General features: G+C 40.2%; 1 protein-coding gene across 2 annotated transcripts in view; it reads right to left on the reverse strand.

The window, feature by feature from the left end:
• Window positions 1-243: 243 nt before the first annotated feature.
• serpini1 (serpin peptidase inhibitor, clade I (neuroserpin), member 1) overlaps window positions 244-26,187 on the reverse strand; it is a 59,851-nt gene continuing 33,907 nt past the window's right edge. For both annotated transcript variants that reach the window (XM_067995356.1, XM_067995357.1), the window contains exons 6-9: window positions 20,809-20,906; window positions 7,580-7,666; window positions 1,633-1,722; window positions 244-1,298 (exon numbers count right to left, since the gene is read on the reverse strand). In XM_067995356.1, coding sequence (XP_067851457.1) covers window positions 1,222-1,298; window positions 1,633-1,722; window positions 7,580-7,666; window positions 20,809-20,906 — 352 coding nt within the window. In that variant the 3' untranslated portion in view covers window positions 244-1,221. The remainder of the gene's footprint in view (window positions 1,299-1,632; window positions 1,723-7,579; window positions 7,667-20,808; window positions 20,907-26,187) is intronic.

Below are 26,187 nucleotides of genomic sequence, written 5' to 3' on the forward strand. Positions count from 1 at the left end.
CCCTGCACGTTCCCCTCCAAGTCACACACCATCCTGACTTGGAACTATATCGCCTTTCCTTCATTGTCGCTGGGTCAAAATCCTGGAACTCCCTACCTAACAGCACTGTGGGAGTACCTTCATCACACAGACTGCAGCGGTTCAAGAAGGCGGCTCGCCACCATCTTCTCAAGGGCAATTAGGGATGGGCAATAAATGCTGATCTTGCCAGCGACACCTACATCCCACGAATGCATAAATTTTTTTTTTATTTAGAACACCTAAAACAACTATTATAAATAGAATAGTCATCCAAACCATACAAGTTGAACCAAACTAAATGTTGCATCCACCCAGTTAATCATGACTGAGCCAGTAGTGTTATGGCTAAAACCCAAGAAGTCTACCATGCCTGCACAATTTTTTTAAAAAACAAAACCAGAAAATTGAGAATGTGCAGCCCACTTCACTTGACCACAAATGTGGCAATCCAATTACTGGCATCTGCCCATTACCTTGGGGACTGAAATTTAAACTGGCAGTTAGTCAGAACAAAACTACAGGTTAACATGTTGACTACAGTTGTTACACTGGAGCCAGCAAAATGACATTGTACAGACAGGTCTCCAACTTTAAGGGTCAGACTACAAGTGCTTAAGGGAGCCAATTTAAAAGAAAAATGTTTCAGTGCAACATTATACCACCACTTCAGTGTTGAAAAATTCAGCACTAACCCGGCACGGTAATAAAATAGCACAGCAATCAGAAATTAATATTTTACAAAACACCAATGCATAATAACCAACGGCAAGTGAAAATGTAAAGTCAAAGAATTATGGGTCATCATTTTAGAAACACCATGAGCTAAAGTGAAATGTGAACACGTAAGAAAAGGCTTGGGACATAATTGCCACTTCATTTTTAAACTTCACATTGTCGCATTTTTAAGACTATTACCTCAGTGCTTTGGTATTAAATATTTTAGTGTTATAAATATGGAACAGTGTTTATATATTTTATTTAAAGGATGAAGGTGACATTACAGTAACAGTAATACAAAAATTAATTGTTTAATACATAAAGACTTTTTCTACAAATGTACTTTTTATTATATTCTTTTTACTTCAGCTAAAGTGACGACAAAAATTACCAGACTGCTAAAATGCAACGAGTACAAAACACACCACTTATGAAATGAAAAACTGTTAAACGAGGTGTTTCATCAGTGCAGAACTGGTGCATCTATAATGCTTCAAAATCATGTCCATTTGGATTAATATCTTCAGGATGCATGACTCTACCCATAAAAAGGATGGTACCTAGATTGGAGGGGGTAAAGGTCACTCTTAGGACATCTGGTAAATATAGTTATCCAGTTAAGTTTAAATAATTTACTCAGAATTTTTAAAATAATGCAGAGCTCTGAATTAATTCTACAGTAGTATTTTAATCCCTGGACTTTAAAAAAAAAATTATAGAAAGTCACAATTTACTTATTTTCACAATAATTTTCAGCATTTGACAGTTTAGCACTGTGCATAGTTTATAACATACAAATATTTTTCTTTAATCTGTACTACTTGACAGTGCAAAATGTGTTGTTAAGCTTTACCATATGATACATTGGTGTTAGCAGGAATTTCTTTCTCTTACCTGTCCTTCGGTTTCTGATCAGAAAGAAAAATGGATGATCAGCAATGACCTGGGGATTAAGGACCATCATTCTGCTAACTGCAATCATTTCTGCAACAGAACAAGTACAATTTAAGTAGTTCCATGCACAACTCGCTGGTCCTGCATTACTGTTTTGGCCTGGTCAGCCTGAAAAGGGGGCAACTGAGAGCTGATCTTATAGAAGTGTACAAGATAGTAAATGGCATGGAAAAGGTTAATCCAAAACATTACTTTAAATTAAACAACAGGTTCAAACTAGTAAAAGGTAACTTTAGGACCGATAGCAGGAGGTTCTTCTTCATGCGGAGAATAATCAACACTTGGATTGAACCTTAGACAGAGTCCTGGAGGTGAAAACTCTGGAATGATTTAAGAAACAACTAGATACAGCAAAGGGGAGGGAAGAATAGCATTGTTCTGGATGGGATGAATTAAGATCGGACAAATAGCCTTCCTCATCCGTAAGTATTTTGTGATCGTGAATGTATAAATGAGCAATGCTAACAATTGCAGTTATAAAGAAATATCACTAAGTTACTCTTTTCAAATATCGAGATCACTGTTTGATCATAATACACAAAGAAAGCTATTTATCTAAAACCCCATTCCAGACATCAAACAGCAACATAAAAAGTTTTTTAAAAAAGAAAATCACTAGATTATAAAAAAATAAACACACTAGTGTTCTAAGTCAGTAACATATCTTGGGTTGAGGAGATAATAAAACTATAAAAGAAAAGCTTACGCCATTTATAAGTTCATGTCGTGCCCCTGATGTGTATTGTAGCACACTACAAACTGTGTGTTATCCTATGTTTAACATTTACAAGTATATTAGCTTTTAACTTTAAGCAAAAGATTATGAACTAAGAATTTATTATATATAACCCATAGCAACTACTCAGCCAACATTAGGCCTTAGGGAGGCATTACACTTAGCATGCATTTACACAAGTGATGTCCTGCATCAAATGCTAAACTCACGTGGTGTAAATGCAAAGTTGAGGCCTGACCTGACTTCGGACCAGAGGATTGCACAGTGAGATTTCTTTTTCCAGGGAATCTCATTCTGGTTTGCTCTACTGTAAGGTGGATTCTGACTATAGATTTAAACTACATTTGCATTATAACTAGTGTCAATGAAAACCAAAACCGCTTTTCACAGATCGTGCATTATAGTGGCAAAAGGAGTAAAGCAAAATCTAAAAATCAATGAAGGTTGATGTTGCACCAAACAAGATCTCACAATCAGAGGTATAGGGTAACCTTCAAATGTTGGCATAATAATTTTGAGAATGCATGAATACTTGTCCACACTAATGTTTGATCTGGTTCTTTCAAAAATAAAAATAAATGAGTGTAAGTACACAAATAAACATCAGTATATTCTCGTCAGCTGCACAAACTCATGGCTTCAATTGGTTTAGAGGCTGCTGTAACTGGTTGTACTGGGATAAAATGGAAAGCCGGACATAAGACAGACAGCACAGGTTCTGACGCAAAACATCTTAACACACCTGGAATAACAAAATAACCTTCATACCATATGAAAATTGACCTGGCATATTCATCCTGCTTCTTCAAGTCTTGATATTTAATAAACAGTGACTAGAACAACTTGCATTTACAAAGCACTTTCAACATAGTTAATGTCCCAGGGTTCTTGAGAAAAGAAAGTGGATCCTGAGCAGTTGTAGAAGAGTTAGGGGAGGTGCCCAAAGGCACTGTCGAAGAGTTAGACTTTAAAGAGGCAAGACAGAAGGGTTTAGGGACAGAGCTCCAGTATATATGGCTAAGACAGCAGACGGCTCTGCCACTGATGGAGCAGAAGGCTCTGCCACTCTGCCACTCATTTTCACATCGTTCACCTGACGAAGGAGGAAGCCTCCGAAAGCTTGTGAATTTAAAATAAAATTGCTGGACTATAACTTGGTGTTGTAAAATTGTTTACAACTGATGGAGGAGGTGAAAGGAAGGGACTGGGGTGGCAAGGGTGGTTGCAGGAGGCTAGAGTGTTAGAAGAGCAAAGAGTACATACTAAGACATACAGCAGTGGAGTTTTGGATGAGTTGGAATGTATGCAGTGTAAGCCAAATTTTTAGTAGCAATTCACTAACTCAGCGAAATGCTGAAAACACTCCACAGTTCTGATGAAGGGTTATAACTGAAAGGAAAAAAGTTAACCTTTCTCCACAGAGCTGCCTTATCTGCTGAGTATTTGCAGCATTTTGCTGAATGAGTCAATTGCCACTATTCTATTGACCATCATCGATCCCTAGATCAATCTCGTTCAGGGGTCAGTTACCATCCTGCCATTGTCCCCATTTTGTTTAAATAGTTTACAATGTTCCTTGATAATCTCATGGCACCTGCTGTTAATGTGCAGCCCGTAATCCCTAAATTATTCCATTTCATCCTGAAAACAGTTCCAGTTACTTATGAAAATGATATTATTATTACATTAGTTTGCCAGCATGTATTTACATCCTCTATTTTCCTAATAAGCTCACCTTCATTACCAAACCCTAGAGAGGAGGCCACTCTGTCACTTTGGACAAAGTTTGGCCTGCACTGCCCTCCTCCTAACACTAAAATTCACCAACTTGGAACCTCACCTCTGGTGTACAGACACATTTACCTACCTTGCGGACCCCCTCAAACGTACATCTTCCAGATGGGGGCCGCCGTAGCTGCAGTCATGACCTCTTTAGAGGACGAACAGCATCACCGCCGTCCACCTCTGACACGTGGAGCTCCAAAACAGAGTGCTGTGACACATCCACCTGCACAGCAGGAGGGAGGGCAACCGCAGAGAGAGATGCATCGCAGAAGGCACTACCCTCGCCACAGGGTCTACAGAACGAGACCTCAGATTCCTGGACCTCTCTGAGGAACAGTGCACACAGAGGCACAGAGGCTCAGAGTCACTCGACATGTAGTCGTGGACATCTGCAGCCTCCTTGATGCCGAGCTGCTCCCGACTGGCCCGAGCACCATCTTCTTACCTGTCGCTGTCAAAGTCACCACTGCCCTCAACAACTTCTCCTCCGGATTCTTCAAGGGTGCCACCGGGGACATCGCCGGCATCTCTCAGTTGTCTGCACAAAAGAGCCCTGCAAATACACCTACACCCACTCTGCAGTGACCCAATGGGTGGCATCAGGTGTGGGTCTTCATGGTGATCCTCAGGAAAGGGAATTATTGCACAAACCAGAAAAGATTTGCTAAGACGTGGCAGTAGTGGTGATAACAAATTTTAATGTGGTTGGCAAAACAAACAAAACTAAATGAAAAACATGACATTCTGTCATACACCCTTGTGCATCCCCTTTGTGCTCACAAAACCTTCGCCTTACGTTTACAGGAACCCCTACGTGGTGCTACCCCTGTGGCTTCAGCAGAGGTAGTGGCAGGTTGCTCTTGTCCATGCCCTGACCGATGAGATGCTTTGCACGGACGCCCTCTGGGTTTCGGTGCCCGTGAGGGCCCCTCCAAAGACTGCTCCACCTGCACCTGTGCAGAGGCAGACTCGGCCACCTGGAGAGGAGGCAGCATTGCGGGTACTGGTTGAGAGGGTGGCAACGGGTGAGACGTGGAAGCGCTTTGAGTGGCATCCACACTTCCACATCCCCTTTCGCCATCATCCCTCTCCTGGGCCAGGCCCACATTACTCCTTCCACCCTGCTGGACGACAGTTTGGAGGACTTGTGTGAAGCCTTGGAAGGCCAGTTGTAAAGTATCTTTCAGCCTGTTTAAGGCGGCAGAATGTTGCTCACCCTGAATCCAAATGGCCGTTGTCAGGGCCTGAATCGACTCATTGTTGAGCCGTGCTTGAAGCTCGATGGAGGCTAGCCTTCCCTCCATCGCAGACATTCCCGCACCCACCCACGACACTATCTCAGAGATGCCTTCACGTCCGTGACAGTATTCCACTCATGCAGGAGTTGGACTCCTCCATCCTCTGCGCGATTGTGGAGAGTGCATGTGGCAACTGTTCCAGTACTTCGGCAATGTGCTGCTGGCCCTCGATGACTCTCCTTTTCGTGGCTGGCCCCCAGGGTTCAGCATCTGGGTCCGGCTGAGCAGAGCCTGGAGAAGAGTGCTCCCACCGATGCGGACTCTCCACGGCTGCCCCTGCCACCAGGGTATGCTCGTGCTCACATGTGCGTGGTGACTCACCATGTGCAACCCCAACTAACTGAGGACGGTGACCCACCGAGGTGTGTGTATCTGCGCTGGTGGATGGCTGGCTCAGATGTGACGATGCCCCCTCAGAGGCTGGCAGGTCCTCTGAGAAATGGCCCTCCGCAGTCACGGCGGTCGCAGATGGCCCTGCATGAGAGCAGAAAGCAATATTAAGCATGTGGACAGATGTTGAGGTGCTGCAGATGCCAAGTGATGTTAAGATCATTCGCTATCATGAGTGCTGAGTGTTAGATTTCTGTCACCAGTAGTTTGTGCACCCCTAGTCTCGGCGTCTGCCACGGACAGGCACTTCAGCATCTGGCTTAATTCTAATGCCTGATGCTCCGCGTCCGTTAAGGCCATCTGGTGTGGCGGGCCCCCTATGGTCCTTGCTCTCTCCCGAGCATTCTGGCATCTGTTCTCCTATCAAGGCAAAACACAGAGAGGCGTGATTGAGTGATAGTTGCATAGTGACCCACTGCATGCATTGGTGTGGGTGGGGGTGAGCCTGAGGGAGATGCATGGGAGGGTGCGTATGAGACATAGCCATGAGATTGAATGAGGATTGAGTTGTATGGTAGTGTTCGAATGGGAACTGGGGCGGTGAGTAACTGCAGGCAAGGTGAGGATGATGCTTGAGTGAATGTGAGGAGTGATGAGAGAGCGTCGTGGTGGTAGTGCAGTAGTTGTGTGGTGGTGGAGGTGATGTGGAAGATGGAATGTGGGAGAATGCGCAAGTGTGCTCACTTTGGCTGACCTGTTTAGGTCATTGAAGCGCTTCCTGCACTGGACCCAGGTTCAGGCGACAATGCTGCTGCTGCTGACCTCCTCTGCCACCTCAAGCCAGGCCTTCTTGGTGGCAGAGGCAGACCACTTCCTCCCGTCCGCTGGGAAAAACGTTTCCCTCTTCCTCCTCATCCCATCGAGCAGCACCTGGAGTAAGGAGTCTGAGAACCTTGGAGCAGCCTTGCCTCTGGCCTGCTCCATTCTATTATTTTGTTTCTTTGCTGCAGGAGGAGCATTGGAGAACTGCCCCTTTAAATAGGGCTCCTCCTGCTGACAGCCTGTGATGCGGGTGCGCAGTGCGCCCGCTGCGCAGGTCTGCAATGGGAAACCGGAAGCATGGGTAAACACCTTCAATTAGGCTGCGATCACTTGCGGAGCACCCCGATTTCGCTGGGCGCGTTACCCACGCGCCGAGTCACCCCCCCGCTGGCAACCCGCCTCCCTCCTAAGATCGGGCCCAGTGAGTTCTAGACAGCCTAGAATGACAAATTTAAGTCATAGTTTTAAGAAATATAATTTATATGGCTGCTGTCTTTGCCTCTCAATCCACATTTCCTCCTGGTGCTGGAGGGGCAGGACAATATGTACAATGGTATTAGTGGCATTAATAATGCCACTAATAGGTACACTACAAGTGAAGAAAGGGTTCAGATGGTATGAAAGTACAGAAAACTGGCAAAATGCATATTTGTAAGAATGTTTAATTTTAATCTGAGCTGAGTCTCTGATTTAAATTTGGGACCTGCGTTGGCATCTAATGTTCAGAAACTACTCAACTGCCATTATTTATAAGATTTAATGTCTATAAACATATGAATATAGAGATTCTACACTATAATATGGGACACAGAACTAATTAAAATGTGGTAAGAAACCAGAATTTTCAATATTCTTAGAACCTATGCCTTAAAATGCAAGATTTAAAATACTTATCAGCTTTACTGGAGAGCAATACCTGAGGTGGCAGCTGCTTCAGAACCTTCTTCATTCACCTCAATAAAAGATGTGTGGATAGCCTTGGAGATATACAAGTCCTTCTTTCCTGTAGTTTGGAAGAGAGAATGCAACATTTCACAAGCTAAGTAAATCACAAACACTGAGGTGCACGTGACATATTGTATTACTGGGTGCGGAAGTTGTTTTAATTAAATCTGCATATTGCTGAGGGCACATTATAGAAAATGCCAATTCAATTGAATATGGAGAAATTAAACTGTGCTATTCAACAGTGATTTGCAGAATTTACTCAGGAATGTGAAGTGGAATTACTGTTCTAGTCCACTCGCTCCCCAGAATTGACTCATTTAAATTCTCTGAAAATAGTACATTTTAAGATTTGTCACAATGCTAGTCTAAATTTCTATTTTTGAGACTCATTGGTACTGTAATATTCTTTAAAGTAGTATCAGATCTCCTGTGTCGTTGCTCACAGTGAGTCAGCAGAGTCACTGCTTTTGAACAATGCTTATGCCAGGTAGGGCGATCAGAGCCACTAATTTACAATGAGTGAATAAGTCAAATTCCATTTTTATTAAATAGTACGCTGGGCTTTTTACCAGTGTTTTAGGGATTGAATTCCATGACTGTCCATTATTCTCAGAAAACCTTAAAAAGGGATTATATAGATATCTCTATTTAGGTCTACCTACATTCTTGTGGCTCTGTGCTTTGGTTTCACTAGGAATGGTTCTTCACTTTGCCAGCACTCAGGACGATCCTGTACTAGGGCTACTAGGGTTTAATTTCATGTGGTGGAGAGCGAGGTGGGGGAAGAGAAAATTCTTCCAGCATTGGAGGGGGGAACCTGAGGTTTGGCAAAACTGAGGAGGGAGAAACCAGAAGCATGGCAGAATGCAGGGATGGAATATGGGACTTGGGTCAATGATGGATTCCTGGTGTGTGTCAGCAGGTGGGGGGGGGGGTCATGGGATGGACAGCACTGCACGAGGGTGTGGGTGTCCCTATTCTGACAGCACTGGTTTGTAACTTTCTAAGAACTAACTTTCCACAAACATTAAATTTGTTTTGTAACTGGTTCCCAGAAGTAGTTTCTGTCTTTGTCAATTTATAGCTGTTATTGTCTCTCTCTCTCTCTCTTTCTCATCTGTCAATAATTAGAATACTTACATTTTATAACAATCAAAACACTCAGGTGATAATCAGATAAAAAAGACAGGCTTTGTTTGTTTTCAAAGTCTGATTCATGTATTTTGTTTTTAAAACTCATTATGAGGAAAGCTGCAATAAGCTTGTAATCAATAGAGTTTGTAATTTCTCTCTCTCTCACACAGCCATTTTAAAAATAAATTTTACCTGAATAAAGCTTTTAAAATTTGTCCAGCTTTTCTTCAAATAATTTTGAAAAACAATGACATTTTGTTAAGAGTCTGAGAAAAAAAGCATTCTATTATTGGGGTAACTTAATGACTACTGATGCATCCTGAGAAACTATGAACACTAGACATGCTGAGACTGCAGAACCTGCTAACAGAGTCACTACTGTGGTCAAAGTTATTGGCCCAGATTTTGCTGCCAAAATAACAGTGAGTTTAATGGCACTCGCCATTATTGTGTAAATCATCCAGCAACTTGTGGCAAGGAAGAGATACCCTGTGAATTGCGAATCGCCAGAAGTTGCTGGACGAATTGCACTGCCCAGTCATTAGCTTTGCAAAAATGGCAGCTCACCCTCTACCTCCCCGTGAGTTTCAAGATTTGATGCATTTCCACATTAATTGCTAATTAAACTAGTCACAGAAAGTTAGAGCTAGTACTTAACAGCATAAGTACCTTTTTAATGACAAGATTTATGCTCCTGCAATGCCATTCAACCTCTTCGGCCCAGAAAAGGAACAATTGAAACTGTGGAGTCTCATATCTCCAGGTAGTAAATTCTTAATTTTTTTCTTACTGTCTTTTTCTCTCCATTAATTCTATCTTTCTTTCCCTCTCTTTATTTCTCTTTCTGTAGCTGATTTGACTCTAATTCGCCCTATTTCCTTCTCCGTCGTTCCTCTGTTTCTTTCTCAATCCTTAAATCTCATTGATTAAGGAGATACACTGTTGGTCCCGTCGTTCACCAAGGTCTAATATGCCCCGTTGCCCTCACCTCGCACTTCCAGCAACTTGCAGGGCATAAAATTTGAGCTGAAGGTTGAGGGAAAAAGTTTAACTAATGGGGCATGCCATGAAATGCCATGCTCCAGCAAAATCTGGCCCATCAAGTCTAAGTCTAGACTTTTAGGAGAGGGTAAGGCCTTCACATACAAACTTTAATAAAGACATTAAAGGACACAAAAGACAATTCAATTAATAAATTTTAGTGTTATTGCAAAATATGTAATTTACATTTTTTTTAAATTTAAAAACTTTTATTTTGTACATTAGAAATTTCAGTGATTCAGAAAAAGTAGCAGCCGAAAAGCTTTTTCCTATTATAAATGTTTACATGAAATGCTGACACAGGAAGATGTTTTGAGGACAGGAGTGCATGAAAATGCAAGATTTTTCATAACTAAACATATATATTTTCTGGCAGGGAATTAACAGAAAACACATCCCTGTTATCAGTGGCCGGTGGTAAAATTGTGCATCCAGTAGCATACTATTTATTTATATTAATTTTGCATGTAAAATGTCAAAATGCAAGAGGTGGAAATGTGTTGATAACACCAACTGAGGGCAATTTATCAATGAATTTTGTGAGAGCTCCTGTCTACAATTTTTAAATTTTTATGGCACATAAGAAATTGGAAGATTGTGGATTATGGTCAGATAAAACTATTTATGATAAACTAGACAAAAGTGCAATTGATGAGGCTATTTTCTTTTTTTAAAAAGTCTTCCGTATGAGATATATACACACACACACACACACACATATATATATATATATACATACAGACACACACACCTTCACACACACACATATCACATTTCACTTACGTTGCCATAGGAATGCGACAGCATTCCTCCCAAAGATTTATGCAAAAATTAGGTTATCTTCTGAACCCACAACAAATAAAAGCCAAATAACCGATTAATTCTTATGAAAGGTTACAATACAAAATCTAGCCATTCAGCCCATCAAATATATGTCAGTGTTTTTTTTCACGATCCATCGAGTCTAATCCCATTCTCCTGCTCACTCACCATATACTTTTAATATTCAACTTTTTCAAGCCACTAAATTCCCTTTCAAAAGTATTTATGGACTCTACTTTGGCAATGATATGGCAAAGAATTCCATTCTAACCACCCTCTGCATTAAGCAGTTTTTCTAACCTTTCCTTTAATTCTTTACATAAATTTGTAACCTCTTGTTACTGTCTTAATAACCAGTGGGGTGACAAAAAAATCTATCACTATTTACTTGATAATAACCCCATAATTTTGAAAAGTTTCATCAGGCCACCCTTTAACGTTCTCAGCTCTAAAAAAGGCATCAACTTCTTAAGTCTTGCTTCATAACTATAACCTCTCATTGCTGATAACATCCTAGTGAATCTATGCTGCACCTTTCCATTGCTTTTATATCCTTCTGAAAATGGACTTCTCAAAATTGTACACAATACTCCAACTATCTAACTAAGGTCTTGCACAAGTTCAACATTACATCCTTGCTTTTGTATTCTATGCCTCTAAATACAAAAGCAAGAATTTTGTTTGCCTTTTAAATGACCTTATCTAATTGCACTGGCACCTTTTATGTCCTACGTATCTGCATACCAAAGTCTCTTCCACTCCACTTAAAATCTTGCAATTTAAGGTGCATTTCTTTTCCCTATTCTTACTACAAAAATGTATTTCACACTTTTCTACACTGAGTTTCATTTATCACCTATCTTTCCATCCTGCTAGTCTTCCTGCAGTCCTTTAAAATCCTTCTCACAATTTGCCATACACCCCTCAATTAGTGTTATCAGCAGAGAGAGAGAGAGAGAGAGAGTGTGAGAGAGTAAGTGAATGTGTAAAAGGGGCGTTACTGAGTGAGAGAGAGGGAGTAAGTGAATGAATGGGTAACAGTGAGAATGAAAGTGAGGGAAAATGTGATTGAGTAAAAGACTGACTGTGAGAGATTGAGTGCGAGCTTAAATATATATGAGAGTAAAGGGCTGAGAGTGCGAGAGTGAGTGTTAAGTGGAAGAAACAGAATGAGTACGAGTCAGTATGAATGAACGTGAGGGTGTGTGTATCACAGAGAGCATGAGACAATGAGTGCGAGTCAGTGAGTGATAATAATAGTCATAATCCAAGGGTCACGTAGTAGACAGCAGCAGGCTCTGACCTCATGCTCGCCTTCTCACCCTCCCAAAGTCATGGCTGAGGTGGGAGGAGAAGACGAAATTCAGTTCTTCCGAACTACCAGTGCAATTCGATTACTCAGACATTATACAAGACTTCACTGCAGCTAAAGCACAGAAAGCTACTTTGAGTTGTCTTACTGTTCATATACTGAAATATTAGTGTTTCAAGACATCTATAATCGTTCGATGTCACTTACTCATGTTATTTATCACTTTTCATTTTGTCAACTATTTTTATATTACCTATTACAAACATGCCTTTTCACAATTGTACATGTGCAGATTTGACACCAGATTAAGTAGATAGTATTTAGTATCACTGTCTAGTAACACATAAGGGCCCCAAACCAAACCTTTGCATGGGCCTCCAGCAAGTAAAACTCCGCCCCTGCAAGAGACCAATCACTAAAATATCATGAAAAAATATTTTGCATGATAGGGTTGGTAGCCTAGTGCTTTGAATTGACCAACAGGTTTTGCTTTTGTTACTTCATATGTTCAAGCACTTTTTCAAAACTGTTCCTGGTAGAAGTGTTTTCCCTTGGGCTCCTCTAATGGCTCAGTGAATTTACATAGTGCATCACTTAGATAAAGAAACCAGTAAAGTCTCAGGTTTAATCAGTAGTCTGTGCTGAGTTAGGTAATCTCAGCCATGGCAAGGTAAGAGTGCTACAATTGGCCTTAGTGCCCATGGGGTGGGGAGAGGACATTGTTTAGATCTGTTCTATCGTACAAGACCTATTGCTATTAGACATACCAGCAACACCCAAATCTGACTAGTCAGACTTTACCTGAATGGACATGAATCTTAACTGGAACTGGAATGTTCTGTCTCACTCTCTCCCATTTTTACTTAATATTTTTCTAATTTTGATTGAGTTGTGTAATTAAGGATGCTTAATAAGATGAACAATTTTAAATATTTCTGAAGTCAATGATCATTATTGGAAACTATTCTTCCCCAAACTGAATTAACATCCCTACATCAAATATGGCGCATTTAGAGAAAACATCTACGTATACAGGTATGTTTACAAAATATTTTTAAAATGGCAGAGGATAATTTAAGATACTAGATGGACATAGGAGGCACTAAACCAGAATCCAAACAAGATATTTAGTAAAAAGTGCAAAATGCTTTAAAAGTCTCAGTTTTGCTTTATTAACTATTTTTCCGTGTGCTTGTGCGATGCAATATTATAGAGTCCAGACCAGGACAGACAAAAAAGATTTAGCGAATATGTAAGTATACATCACACTAATATAATCCCATTATTTTTGCCAGTTAAATTCACTGGGCTGAAATTTGGTGAAAGCTTGCACTTGCATGGCGCATCTATGGTGTATGCCATTATGATGGTGTAGAAATTCCAGGAAATTATGGAGTGACTTATACATTACTTATGCTACGCCATAATTTTCTGAAATTTTAGCGCCGCTCCGCTCCACAAGGATCCTTGCCGAAACAGTTAGAACAGCTCTGCTGCAATCAAAATCAATGGCGATTGCAAATTTACTTAATTAACCTTACTTTGATCGCTGCTGCCACTTAGACCGTTGCAGAATGATGCTGCTGGATTACAGGATGGTGCAAGAGGGCTCAGAATCAGTAAAGTAGCTAATCGCTCGGGTTGCCTATATCAAAAGATAACTATTTAACAGATCAGTATCTATCATAAATTTAAGCAGGCACATACGCACCAACTCTACCACGACACACTGTGGAAGGGCTTCATTTTGTATATTGAACTTAGGGGTAGAGTTTCAACTAGATTGCGCTGGCTTTTTCAGCACAATCCGGCCCAATCAGCGCAAAACATAGCGGAATTTCGATTTACACTGGGCGTAAATTACGTCCAGCGTAATTCGAGTTTCCGTGATCTTTTCCACTGGCTCAAAAATCCTTGCGCTGAAGCCGGTCCTGCTCACAAAACTGACCATGGCCCCCGATCAAAATAACGAGGAAGGGAGAATTTTTGCCAATTGCACCCGTCTGTGGCTGTTCAAGGAGGGTTTTAAAATTAAGCTTGTTTTCTTAGATGTACAGGCACTAGTAGACACGTTTTAATAGTTTTTAAATATTAAAAAATATTTAATTTACTGCGAAACTGACGAGTGTACACCAATGAAAGTAGTAAATGGTTCAGTATAGCTTTTTAAGTCATTTTCAGTGATTTAAAATTAGGTTACTCATAGGTAGCGGTCTAGACAGTTATTAAAAATGTTTATTTTTTGTGATAAACCCATTTTCAGCTGTATTAATAAAACAGCATCAGGTTACCACTCTTAAGAACATCTTAAATACATTAACGGGGATGGTGCCACAGGTCTGGAGGATTGCAAATGTTAGACCCCTGTTCAAAAAAGGGGAGAAGGATAAACCCGGCAATTACAGGCCAGTCAGCCTAACATTAGGGGTGGGGAAACTTAGAGACAATAATCTGGGACAAAATTAATTGGCACTTGGAAAAGTATGGGCTAATAAATGAAATCAGCACAGATTTGTTAAAGGGAAATAGTGTTTGACTAACTTGATTGAGTTCTTTGATGAAGTAACAGAGAGGGTTGATGAGGGTAGTGCAGTTGATGTGTATATGGACTTTCGAAAGGCATTTGATGAAGTACCACATAATAGACTTGTTAGCAAAATTGAAGCCCATGGGATTAAAGGGGCAGTGGCAGCGTGGATACAAAACTGGCTAAGGGACAGAAAGCAGAGAATAGTGGTGAACGATTGTTTTTCAGACTGGAGGGAAGTATACAATGGTGTTCCCCAGGGGTCAATATTAGGACCACTGATCTTTTTGCTATATACTAATGACCTGGATTTGGATTTAGAGGGTATAATTTCTAAGTTTGTAGACGACACAATATCCAATTAGAGAGTGAGAAGGTTGGTTCTCAAACAAGTGTACTGAGCTTGAATAAAGGAGACTATGATGGTATGAGAGCGGAATTGATCAAAGTGGACTGGGAAAATAGATTAAAGGGTAAGAGTACATGAGCAGTGGTGTTCATTTAAGGAGTTATTTTACAACTTTAAAAAAATATATATTCCACTGAGGAAAAAAGGGTGTAAAAGAAATGACAGCCATCCGTGGCTAAGTAAAGAAATTAAGGATAGTATCCGACTAAAAACAAGGACATACATGGTAGCCAAACTTAGTGGGAGGATAGAAGATTGGGAAGTCTTCAAAAGACAGCAAAAAGTAACTAAAGGATTGATTAAGAAAGGGAAGATAGATTATGAAAATAAATTAGCAAAAAATATAAAAACAGATAGCAAGAGTTTCTATAGTTATATAAAAAGAAAAAGGGTGGCTAAGGCAAACGTAGGTCCCTTAGAGGATGAAACCGGGAAATTAATGGTGGGAAACATGGAGATGGCAAAAATGCTGAACAAATATTTTGTTTCAGTCTTTACGGTAGAGGACACTAAGAATATCCCAACACTGGACAAACAGGGGGCTCTGGGGGGGGGGGGTGGGGAGGAGCTAAATACGATTAAAATCACTAAGGAATTGGTACTTAGTAAATTAATGGGACTCAAGACGGATAAATCCCCTGGACCTGATGGCTTACATCCTGGGGTCTTGAGGGAAGTGGCAGTGGAGATTGTGGATGCTTTGGTAATAATTTTCCAAAATTCTCTGGACTCGGCAAAGGTCCCGGCAGATTGGAAAACTGCTAATGTAACACCCTTATTTAAAAAGGGTAGTAGGCAGAAGGCTGGAAATTATAGACCAGTTAGCCTAACATCTGTGGTGGGTAAAATTTTGGAGTCTATTATTAAGGAGACAGTAGCGGAACATTTGGATAAACATAATTTAATAGGACAAAGTCAGCATGGCTTTACGAAGGGGAAGTCATGTCTGACAAATTTGCTTGAGTTCTTTGAGGACATAACGTACAGGGTGGATAAAGGGGAACCAGTGGACGTAGTGTATTTAGACTTCCAGAAGGCATTCGACAAGGTGCCACATAAAAGATTATTGCTCAAGATAAAGAATCACTGGATTGGGGGTAATATTCTGGCATGGGTGGAGGATTGGTTATCTAACAGGAAGCAGAGAGTTGGGATAAATGGTTCATTCTCGGACTGGCAACCAGTAGCCAGTGGTGTTCCGCAGGGGTCGGTGCTGGGTCCCCAACTCTTTACAATCTATATTAACGATTTGGAGGAGGGGACCGAGTGTAACATATCAAAGTTTGCAGATGATACAAAGATGGGAGGGAAAGTAGAGAGTGAGGAGGACATAAAAAACCTACAAGGGGATATAGACAGGCTGGGTGAGTGGGCAGAGATTTGGCAGATGCAATACAATATTGGAAAATGTGAGGTTATGCACTTTGGCAGGAAAAATCGGAGAGCAAGTTATTATCTTGATGGCAAGAGACTGGAAAGTACTGCAGTACAAAGGGATCCGGGGGTCCTAGTGCAAGAAAATCAAAAAGTTAGTATGCAGGTGATCAAGAAGGCCAACGGAATGTTGGCGTTTATTGCTAGGGGGATAGAATATAAAAACAGGGAGGTATTGCTGCAGTTATATAAGGTATTGGTGAGACCGCACCTGGAATACTGCATACAGTTTTGGTCTCCATACTTAAGAAAAGACATACTTGCTCTCAAGGCAGTACAAAGAAGGTTCACTCGGTTAATCCCAGGGATGAGGGGGCGGACATATGAGGAGAGGTTGAGTAGATTGGGACTCTACTCATTGGAGTTCAGAAGAATGAGAGGCGATCTTATTGAAACATATAAGATTGTGAAGGGGCTTGATCGGGTGGATGCTGTGAGGATGTTCCCAAGGATGGGTGAAACTAGAACTAGGGGGCATAATCTTAGAATCAGGGGCTGCTCCTTCAAAACTGAGATGAGGAGAAACTTCTTCACTCAGAGGGTGGTAGGTCTGTGGAATTTGCTGCCCCAGGAAGCTGTGGAAGCTACATCATTGAATAAATTTAAAACAGAAATAGACAGTTTCCTCGAAGTAAAGGGAATTAGGGGTTACGGGGAGCGGGCAGGAAATTGGACATGAATTTAGATTTGAGGTTAGGATCAGATCAGCCATGATCTTATTGAATGGCGGAGCAGGCTCGAGGGGCCGATTGGCCTACTCCTGCTCCTATTTCTTATGTTCTTAAAACTTGAAAATGTTATAAACAATGTGGAGTATAGTAACAGACTTCAGAAGGACATAGACTGGTGAAATGGGCAGACACATGGCAAGATGAAATTTAAACGTAGAGAAGTGTGAAGTGATGGGTAGGAAGAATGAGTGGCGGCAATATAAACAGAATGGTACAGTTTTAAAGGGGGTGCTGGAACAGAGACACCTGGGGTGCATATACACAAATCTTTGAAGGTGGCAGGACAAGTTAAGAAGGCTGTTAAACAAGCATATGGGATCCTGAGCTTTATTAATAGAGGCATAGAGTACAAAAGCAAGGAAGTTATGCTCAACCTTCATAAAACACTGGTTAAGCCTCAGCTGGAGTATTGTGTTCAATTCTGGGGCACCACACTTTAGGAAGGATGTCAAGGCCTTAGAGAGGGTGCAGAAGAGATTTACCAGAATGGTAACAGGGATGAGGGACTTCAGTTATGTGGAGAGATTGGAGAAGCTGGGGTTGTTCTCCTTAGAACAGAGAAGGTTAAGGGGAGATTTGATAGATGTGTTCAAAATCATGAATGTTTTGATAGAGTAAATAAGGAGAAACTGTTTCCAGTGGCAGAAGGGTCGGTAACCAGAGGACACAGATTTAAGGTGATTGGCAAAAGAGCCAGAGGCAATACGAGGAAACTTTTTTTTTTAAGCAGTGAGTTGTAATGATTGGGAATGCACTGCCTGAAAGAGTGGTGGAAGCAGATTCAATAGTAACTTTCAAAAGAGAAAGAGCAGGGGAATGGAACTAATTGGATAGCTCTTTCAAAAGAGCCGGCACTGGCACAATGGACTGAATGGCTTCCTCCTGCGCTACACCTACTATGATAATGAATATTTTTTATTGCAAAGAAAAAGAAAATAAATGATTACACTGTTAAGCTGCCGGATTGTGCAGATCCATGGAAGATTTTACATTTGTGATTATGTTAATGTATTTTAGTGGAAACTGGAACTAGAACACGACCGGCACAATTTGCGGCCAAATGCCGACTGCGCCCAAAGCGGAAACTCTCGGCCTTAATGTTTAATATTGACTTGACCGTAAAGGAATCCTAAAAACAAACACAGGGCTGCATTTTATAAATATATAAACTGGGACTCTTGCATAGAGTTGTGTCCCAAAGTATGTACAATCTCAAGCCACATTTCATTACCAGTTGCAATCCATGCTTAGTTCATGGTTTCACTAAATGTTAATGTAAAGATGCTAGCGGTTGGGGAGAATGCCTGGCTGTCAAAACACCTTACTAAATAACCAAGTCAAAAGGCAATAATCGTAAATAAATATTTGGAGTGAAAAACTGTTAGATAACAGATGTGACATATAGAAACTTTAAATAACCTCTTGTTGCTATTCGTGGCAGTTTGGATCTGTATTGGACATTGGCTGTGCCGTTTCTGACTCACCGCTATACTCGCTGCAGTGTAATCTAATCAGTTCTCTAGCAAACTGTGGCGTAAATTTACCACTGGAGGATTGGGTAGCACAATGGTGGGGTGGGTGGGTGGTGGGGCTTGGGAAGAAGTGTTCAGCCATGATGGTCTGGCCACCGTGGTGTGGGCAGGCTTGATGGTCCAGCTGGTCTTTTCCTGCCCATCAATTTTGTATGTTCGTAACTTATGGCGTTCATCACCAATATCGCCATTGCAGCAAATTCTGGGCCATTATTACACATACAAAAAAAAAATCAACTACCTCTTAGGAATAGCTGACTATTTGCATCTTTTAAAAAAAAATCTACAAAAATTACACTTCAATTTGGATCCATCGAGACTCACTCAAATAGATGGCTTGGTGCTGGACCAGTGCTGTGCTGACTCCAGTACAAAAGTGAAGCCAACAATGCCCAAGAAACGGCAGCCCTCTCCCTTTTCAGGTTAGTAGACTCAGAGTAAGTAGATTCCATGTGTGTATTTAGGTGAAACAAGTCTTTGATCACTGGGTGCTCCAGTTTCCTCAAACTCTGGAAGCGACTCACCGTGTGCATGAGTGAAGCATGACGCAGTGCATATTTCCCTGTAGAGCAGCAGTTGGAGCATACTGGGTGAATAGAGCAGTATAGTTTAATAATAATGTGTCACTCACAAGTGCAATGTGCATGTTAGTTGGCATTAAAAGTAAACTGCAGTGATCTGTAACTTGAATTTCTGTGTGCAAGTGCCAGATTTCCAGGTAATGACACCGTTTGCTGAACTCTTTCTTACCCAGGAGATACAACTTGACCTGATTATAAGCAGTTTTTGTACAACTCAACCATCTGAGGCTGTTCTGTTTTGCTCTTCCTAAATTCAGCCTCTTCTTGACCATGTTTCTACAGCTACCCTATTCCACGATACTGAAATAATTATGGTATATAAATCCCATGTTGTGGTGCAGGGCAAATTGCTGATAAACTTTGAAGCAAACAGATTTCCATGCAAATTTAAATTTTGTAGTATCGTACTCTAATTTATATAATCACATTCTAAATAGTTTACAGTGTAATTATATACAATGGGCAATGGATGCAATACTCAGTTTATTTCACAAATGGTAATTTATGAACAAGGCTGGTGATATAGGAATTTACCCAGGAATCATGGAGTGATTGGAGGTAAAATTGGGAAAAGCTGTACTGAATATAACAAAAAATGGTTGACTGCTGTTGAAATGCACAACTCCATCAGCAGCAAGCTCGCATAATGATTCATGGTTTTTTCTTTAAAATATGCCACCAATTTGGTTGTTCAGGTGCGCCTTTTAACATATCCTTACAAGGCCCGTTTTAAACAAGCATACTTATTGATGGAAATTTATTTTAAAAAATCTAACAAAAACTTCAAAATTTCATTGGATTACAAAAATCACAGGATGTCATGTTGTAACAAATCATGAGTGAAAAAGATGTTATTAAAAGTATTCCTCATAACTCTCCTTGGTTGTAGTTAGTTTTCCTTCACACTAAGAATTGTCTCAAGTATTAGGGTCTGTGCCGCTATGCGCTTCCCCAAGATGATTTTTGGGATCAAAAAATAATGCAGAATCACAAGGAACACTAGATGCTGGATCTGCTGTGTCCTATTTTTAGTGCTAAACAAGTGCAACATTTCTTGTAATGTTAATAATGTATTGACTTTCCACTGCTCAGTCTGGTAACACGTCACAAGAGGACTTCTAAATCATACCTGTGTTAGGAGCTCATTACTGACACCAAACAAGAGCTGGTTAGTGCCAAGTAGACTTGCAACAAGTAACAGTGAAGATTTGTTTAGTATTGAAGGAGCAAAATGTGTTGGCAGTACCTTGCAAACATATCTAATCCAAAAGGTGATTTATAATCCTACATCTTTGTATGTGATGTAGATTACTGCATTCCATAATGTCAACTGATTAATACTAATTTTGTGTCGAGAAAATACTTCTTTGCAAATTAAGCTATATGGGCTGAGAGAACAAATCCATTAGTAATGCAGTGCCTAGTCAGATTTGGGTATTGCTGGTATGACTAATAGAAACAGGTCTTGTACGATAGAACAGATCTCAACAATGTCCTCATTGCTCCAGTGCCGTCAATGACTCACTCATCCTTATAACCATGAACAAAAGGCCTACCAACATACCACATTAAAAGAAACTTTCAAATATTTGCTACCTCAGCTTGTTTTAAACTGAATTTTAGACACCAGCTAATTAACAAGACAGACTTAAAATGATGAGGCTCTTTACTTACCAGTCATCACTGAGAGGTCAGCATCAACACCAAACATTTCTGAGATCCCCAGGCCAGCCAGAGCTTCCCTCAAATCAATATTCTGCATTGCTTTAAATCTAGCAACATAATTTTACATATATGTGAAAGACTGAAACAAGAGTGAAAATAATACGGTTGGAGTTACATATAAGCATTCTTTTTTCTTGTATGTGAAATTTAAATGATACAATGTGTTGGCAGTAACTTGCAAACATATCTAATCCAGAGGGTGATTTCCAATCCTACATCTTTGTATGTGATGTAGATTACTGCATTCCATAATGTCAACTGATCAAGCTAATTGTGTGCTAAAAAAACACTTTTTTGCAAATTAAGCTATACAGCCTGAGAGAACAGATCCATTAGTAATACAGTGCCTAGTCAGATTTGGGTATTGCTGGTATGTCTAATAGCAATAGGTCTTGTATGATAGAACAGATCTAAACAATGTACTCATTGCTCCAGTGCCGTCAACTACTTACTCATCCTAATAACCATTGATGAACAAAAGGCCTACCAGCGTATTACATTAAAAGAATCGTTCAAATATTTGCTACCTCAGCTTGTTTTAAGCTGAATTTTAGACACCACTAAAAGTGGAAAGGTTCATTCTGAAGAGCTAAAAAGATTACTAATGTTTATTTTATATACAAAAGCATTTGTCAACGCTAGCGGTGCTGAAGATGCCCCCTTTATACTGCAATTTCAAAGCAATAAGCATATATCTTGTGCACACAGGGTTAGCACAAGTAGCTTTCACAACTCTGTTGTTCTGCTTCGGAACCTTCACAGATGCAAGAGCAAGGTCCACACTAGCCTGTGACGATGAAAACACAGCCAGAGTGAAGATAGCAGGTCTAATGCACTATTGGTAGCATTTTGCTGTCAGAGGCATTCTGGATACGCCCTATAGGGAAGTATTTTGGTGCCTTAATTGCTACATTTTCAAGTCAATGAGAGAAAGAAGCAGTCGTTGAACTTTTCAATTAGTTCAAAATCTTCAATTCCAGCATGGAGCTATTGCGACTACCATCATTGAATAACTCTGAATACATGTTACATTATTTTGAAATTTAACTTGCATTTTAAGAATCGGAGGTTCTTTCAGAGCTTAGTGCCTGAATGTTGTGTCTGATAATAATTTGCCAATGTATCAAAATATGCCAAAGACTTTGCCAATGTATCAAAATATGCATGTACTAAAATGTGCATTTTAAAAAATATCAATGTTATATAACATTGTGATACTGAAAATAACACTCCAATCAAAATTTCAATACAGCTATAATTTTTGCTTTTTTTTAATAACTCTAGAAGATGTCTCATAACTTCGCTCATAGTTAAGTCTGGGATCTGGAGTACAGTTTCTGATCTTTACCTACTGCAGCCCAAAAAAGGCAGTAGTTAATCTATTACCATAATACATCGCATATGCAGATAAGGTTAGATGAAGTAGGGTGGGAGGAGGCTCTTGTGGAGCATAAACACCGACACAGACTAGTTGGGCCGAATGGCCTGTTTCTGTCCTGTAAATTCTATATAACTGACATGGTGAAAATATTACATACCTTACTAATACTCAAAGATACAACATTATTTACCTACCACTTAACAAAACTTGCGTAAATTTCCCTCCAAAATCTCCTATTCTCATTTACATTGTTTATTCTTCCATTCTCAAAAGCGTCCATTTTTTTCTCAGTTATTTACATAATTAGAAAAGATTTCTTTCTCTTCCTCAATTTTCAAGGTGGAATTGCATTATAATTGTCCTCCATTTCTGAAATGAGTACTTCGGTCAGGCTGCAGACCAGAGGCCTTGCTTTGTTTGTGCAAAGTGAATTGAGAATCCAAGAAATAGAATATCTGCAGTTTAAGTTTGATGAAGAAATGTGTATAGTAATGTGCAATATATGGAGAGCTGACATAGCGTTTTAATATATATCCTATATATTAAAATTAAATCCAGAGAATTATTTCAGTGAGGAGGTCACCACATGCCAACTGAATGGATTACAACAGTCAATGCCAGCCACAACTACTACAGGGAGGCTGGAGTGGGAATGGTGCAGTGTAAAAAATGCCATCCACAGCTGCACATGGCAACAAACTATGTCATTTTCATCAGCAGAGTTTAAAGAAACAATGGTTAGATAAGAGAATTACAGAAAGAATTACATATAATAAACCACATGAGTTTTGCTTTCCTGGGTTATGATGGCATCTGAACCCCTTGGTCAGATTATTTTCTTATAATCATAGGACTTTAAATTAGTAAGACAGGGGGAGGATCTGGTGAAAATAACATAAGTCTGAAGATAAAAGAAATAGGAGAGGAGAGTAAAGGTCAGACCAAGGTAAGGAATAAGGGTAACAAAAATGGTCATAAGTTCAAAATGACTGTTAAAAATAAAGGGAGGGGAACAGTTATTAAAAACAAATTAAATTCCCTGCACAGCAATGTACACAGCATCCAAAACAAAACGGGAGAATTGGAAGCAATAATTCGTAGTGAGGAACCAGATGCAGTAGGAATAACAGAAACTTGGCGACAAAGAACAGGACTGGCAGTTAAATATTGCAGGATATAACTTATTTAGAAAAGATAGGGAAGGAAGAAGGGGGGTTGGAGTAGCTGTACTAATTAGAGACAACATAATGGCAATAGAAAAAAGGCACATAAGTAATATTAAGAAAAACAGAATCCATATGGATTGAGACAAAGGGTAAGAAGGGATCGATCACATTAATAGTTATATTCTACAGACCAACTAAAGCGGAAGGGAAGTGGAGGAAGTAATATGTAGACAAATCTATGAAATGAGTGAAAAACATTGAATAATAATCATGGGAAATATCAACTACCCCCAAATAAACTGGTAAGAAGAGGTAAGGAAAGGGGAATGGAATCATAGAATGGTTACAGCACAGAAGGCAGCCGTTCGGCCCGTCGAGCCCGTGCCGGCTCTCTGCAAGGGCAATCCAGCTAGTCCCACTCCCCCGCCCTTTCCCTGTAGCCCTGCAAATTTTTCCCTTCAAATACATATCCAATTCCCTTTTGAAAACCATGATTGAATCTGCCTCCATTTCCCTTTCAGGCAGTGCATTACCGATCATAACCACTCGCTGCATAAAAAGGTTTTACCTCATGTCGCCTTTGGTTCTTTTGCCAATTACCTTGAATCTGTGTCCTCTGGTTTTCGACCCTTCTGCCAATGGAAACAGTTTCTCTATATCTACTCTGTCTAGAACCCACATGATTTTGAACACTTCTATCAAATCTCCTCTGCTCTAAGAAGAACAATTCCAGCTTCTCCAGTCTATCCAAGTAACTGAAGTCCCTCATCCCTGGAACCATTCTAATAAATCTTTTCTGCACCTTCTCTAAGGCCTTCTCATCCATCCTAAAGTATGGTGCCCAGAATTTGCTGTGCCCTTCATTACCGGCGCACAGTGGCTTCAGTGTGTACCATCCACAGGATGCACTGCAGCAACTCGCAAAGGCTTCTTCGACAGCACCTCCCAAACCCGCGACCTCTACCACCTAGAAGGACAAGAGCAGCAGGCACATGGGAACACCACCACCTGCACGTTCCCCTCCAAGTCACACACCATCCCGACTTGGAAATATATTGCCGTTCCTTCATCGTCGCTGGGTCAAAATCCTGGAACTCTCTTCCTAACAGCACTGTGGGAGAACCTTCACCACACGGACTGCAGCAGTTCAAGAAGGCACCTCACCTCCACCTTCTCAAGGGCAATTAGGGATGGGCAATAAATACCGGCCTCGCCAGCGACGCCCACATCCCATGAATGAATAAAAAAAAATTGGACACAATACTCCAGTTGTGGCCAAACCAGTGTTTTATAAAGGTTCATCATGCCCTCCTTGCTTTTGTACTCTATGCCTCTGTTTATAAAGCTCAGAATCCCATATGCTTTTTTAAACCGCTTTCTCAACCTGCCCTGCCAGTTTTTAGTGTGCACAGGACTCCTTTCGTACGCAGTATGCGAGAAGCCCAACATGAGTGGAATCACTGCTGGATCTAGTAATGGGAAATAAACCAGAGCAGATAAGAGAAGTAAGCATAGGGGAACATCTAGGCAATAGCAATCATAACATAATAAGATTTAAAATAATGATTGAGAAATACATAAGTAAGACAAAGACCAAAGTAATAGATTGGAAAAAAGCTAATTGAGGGGATGAGAATGGAACTAAGGAAGGTAAACTGGAAGAAAAATTGACCGATAGAACAGCTGTGGGACATATTTAAAACGGTGATCAATAGAATTCAGGAGAAATATATTCCTCTTAAAAACAAGAATGAACTAGCCAATAATGAAACACCATGAATGAATAAAAAGATACGGGTAAACCTGAAACTAAAGAAAAAGGAATACTCTAAGTACACAGACAATAAAAGGAGAGGATGACAAAAGGGAATACGAAGAGGTTAAGAAAGAAGTCAAGAAAACAATTAGGAAAGCAAAGAGGAACTCCAAAATTAAATTATCAAGGAATATAAAAATAGTAAAGTATTTTACAGACACATAAATAACGAAGAAAAATCAGGATAGGGATAGGGCCACTAAGGGATGTACAAGATAAACTCTCAGGTAATTACAGAAATATTGAATTGTTACTTTGCCTCAGTATTTACCAGGGAGACTTACAAGGTGGGCATGACATTATATCTTTTTTGACCTTTTCCAATAAAGACATTTTAGATAGAAAGGGGGGAAATAATTGATAAACTAAATCAAACTTAGAAAGCATAAAACCCCTGTTCTAGATGGATTACTTCCATGCATATTAAAAGAAGTTAGGGAAGAGATAGCAGAGGCACTATTATATAAAAAAAAATTAGAAAAGGGAATAGTGCCGGAGGACTGGCAGACAGCTAATGTTATTCCTATATTTAAAAAGGGAGATAGAACAAGTCCAGGGAACTATAGACCAGTTAGCAGCTTAACGGTAGGAAGGAAAATGGAATCTTTACTCAAAGACGTAATAGAAAAACATCTAGAAAAAGAAAATATAATAAAGAGTAGTCAGCACGGATTTCAGAAGGGAAAGTCATGCTTGACCAACTTTATTGAATTCTTTGAAGAAGTAACTGAAAGGGTAGACAAGGGTGATGCAGTAGATGTAATTAATATAATTGGATATTCAAAAGGCCTTTGATAAGGTACCGCCTTGTAGGCTCATGACTAAGGTCAGAGCGTGTGGATTCAGGGGACAGGTAGCAAGCTGGCTACAAAACAGAAAAGAGATTAGGGGTGAAGGGTAGCTACTCCAACTGGCAAAAGGTGGGAAGTGGTGTACCACAGGGATCGGTGCTGGGACCACTGTTC

Source organism: Heptranchias perlo, chromosome 13 (assembly GCF_035084215.1).
Source record: "Heptranchias perlo isolate sHepPer1 chromosome 13, sHepPer1.hap1, whole genome shotgun sequence".
Taxonomy (NCBI): domain Eukaryota; kingdom Metazoa; phylum Chordata; class Chondrichthyes; order Hexanchiformes; family Hexanchidae; genus Heptranchias; species Heptranchias perlo.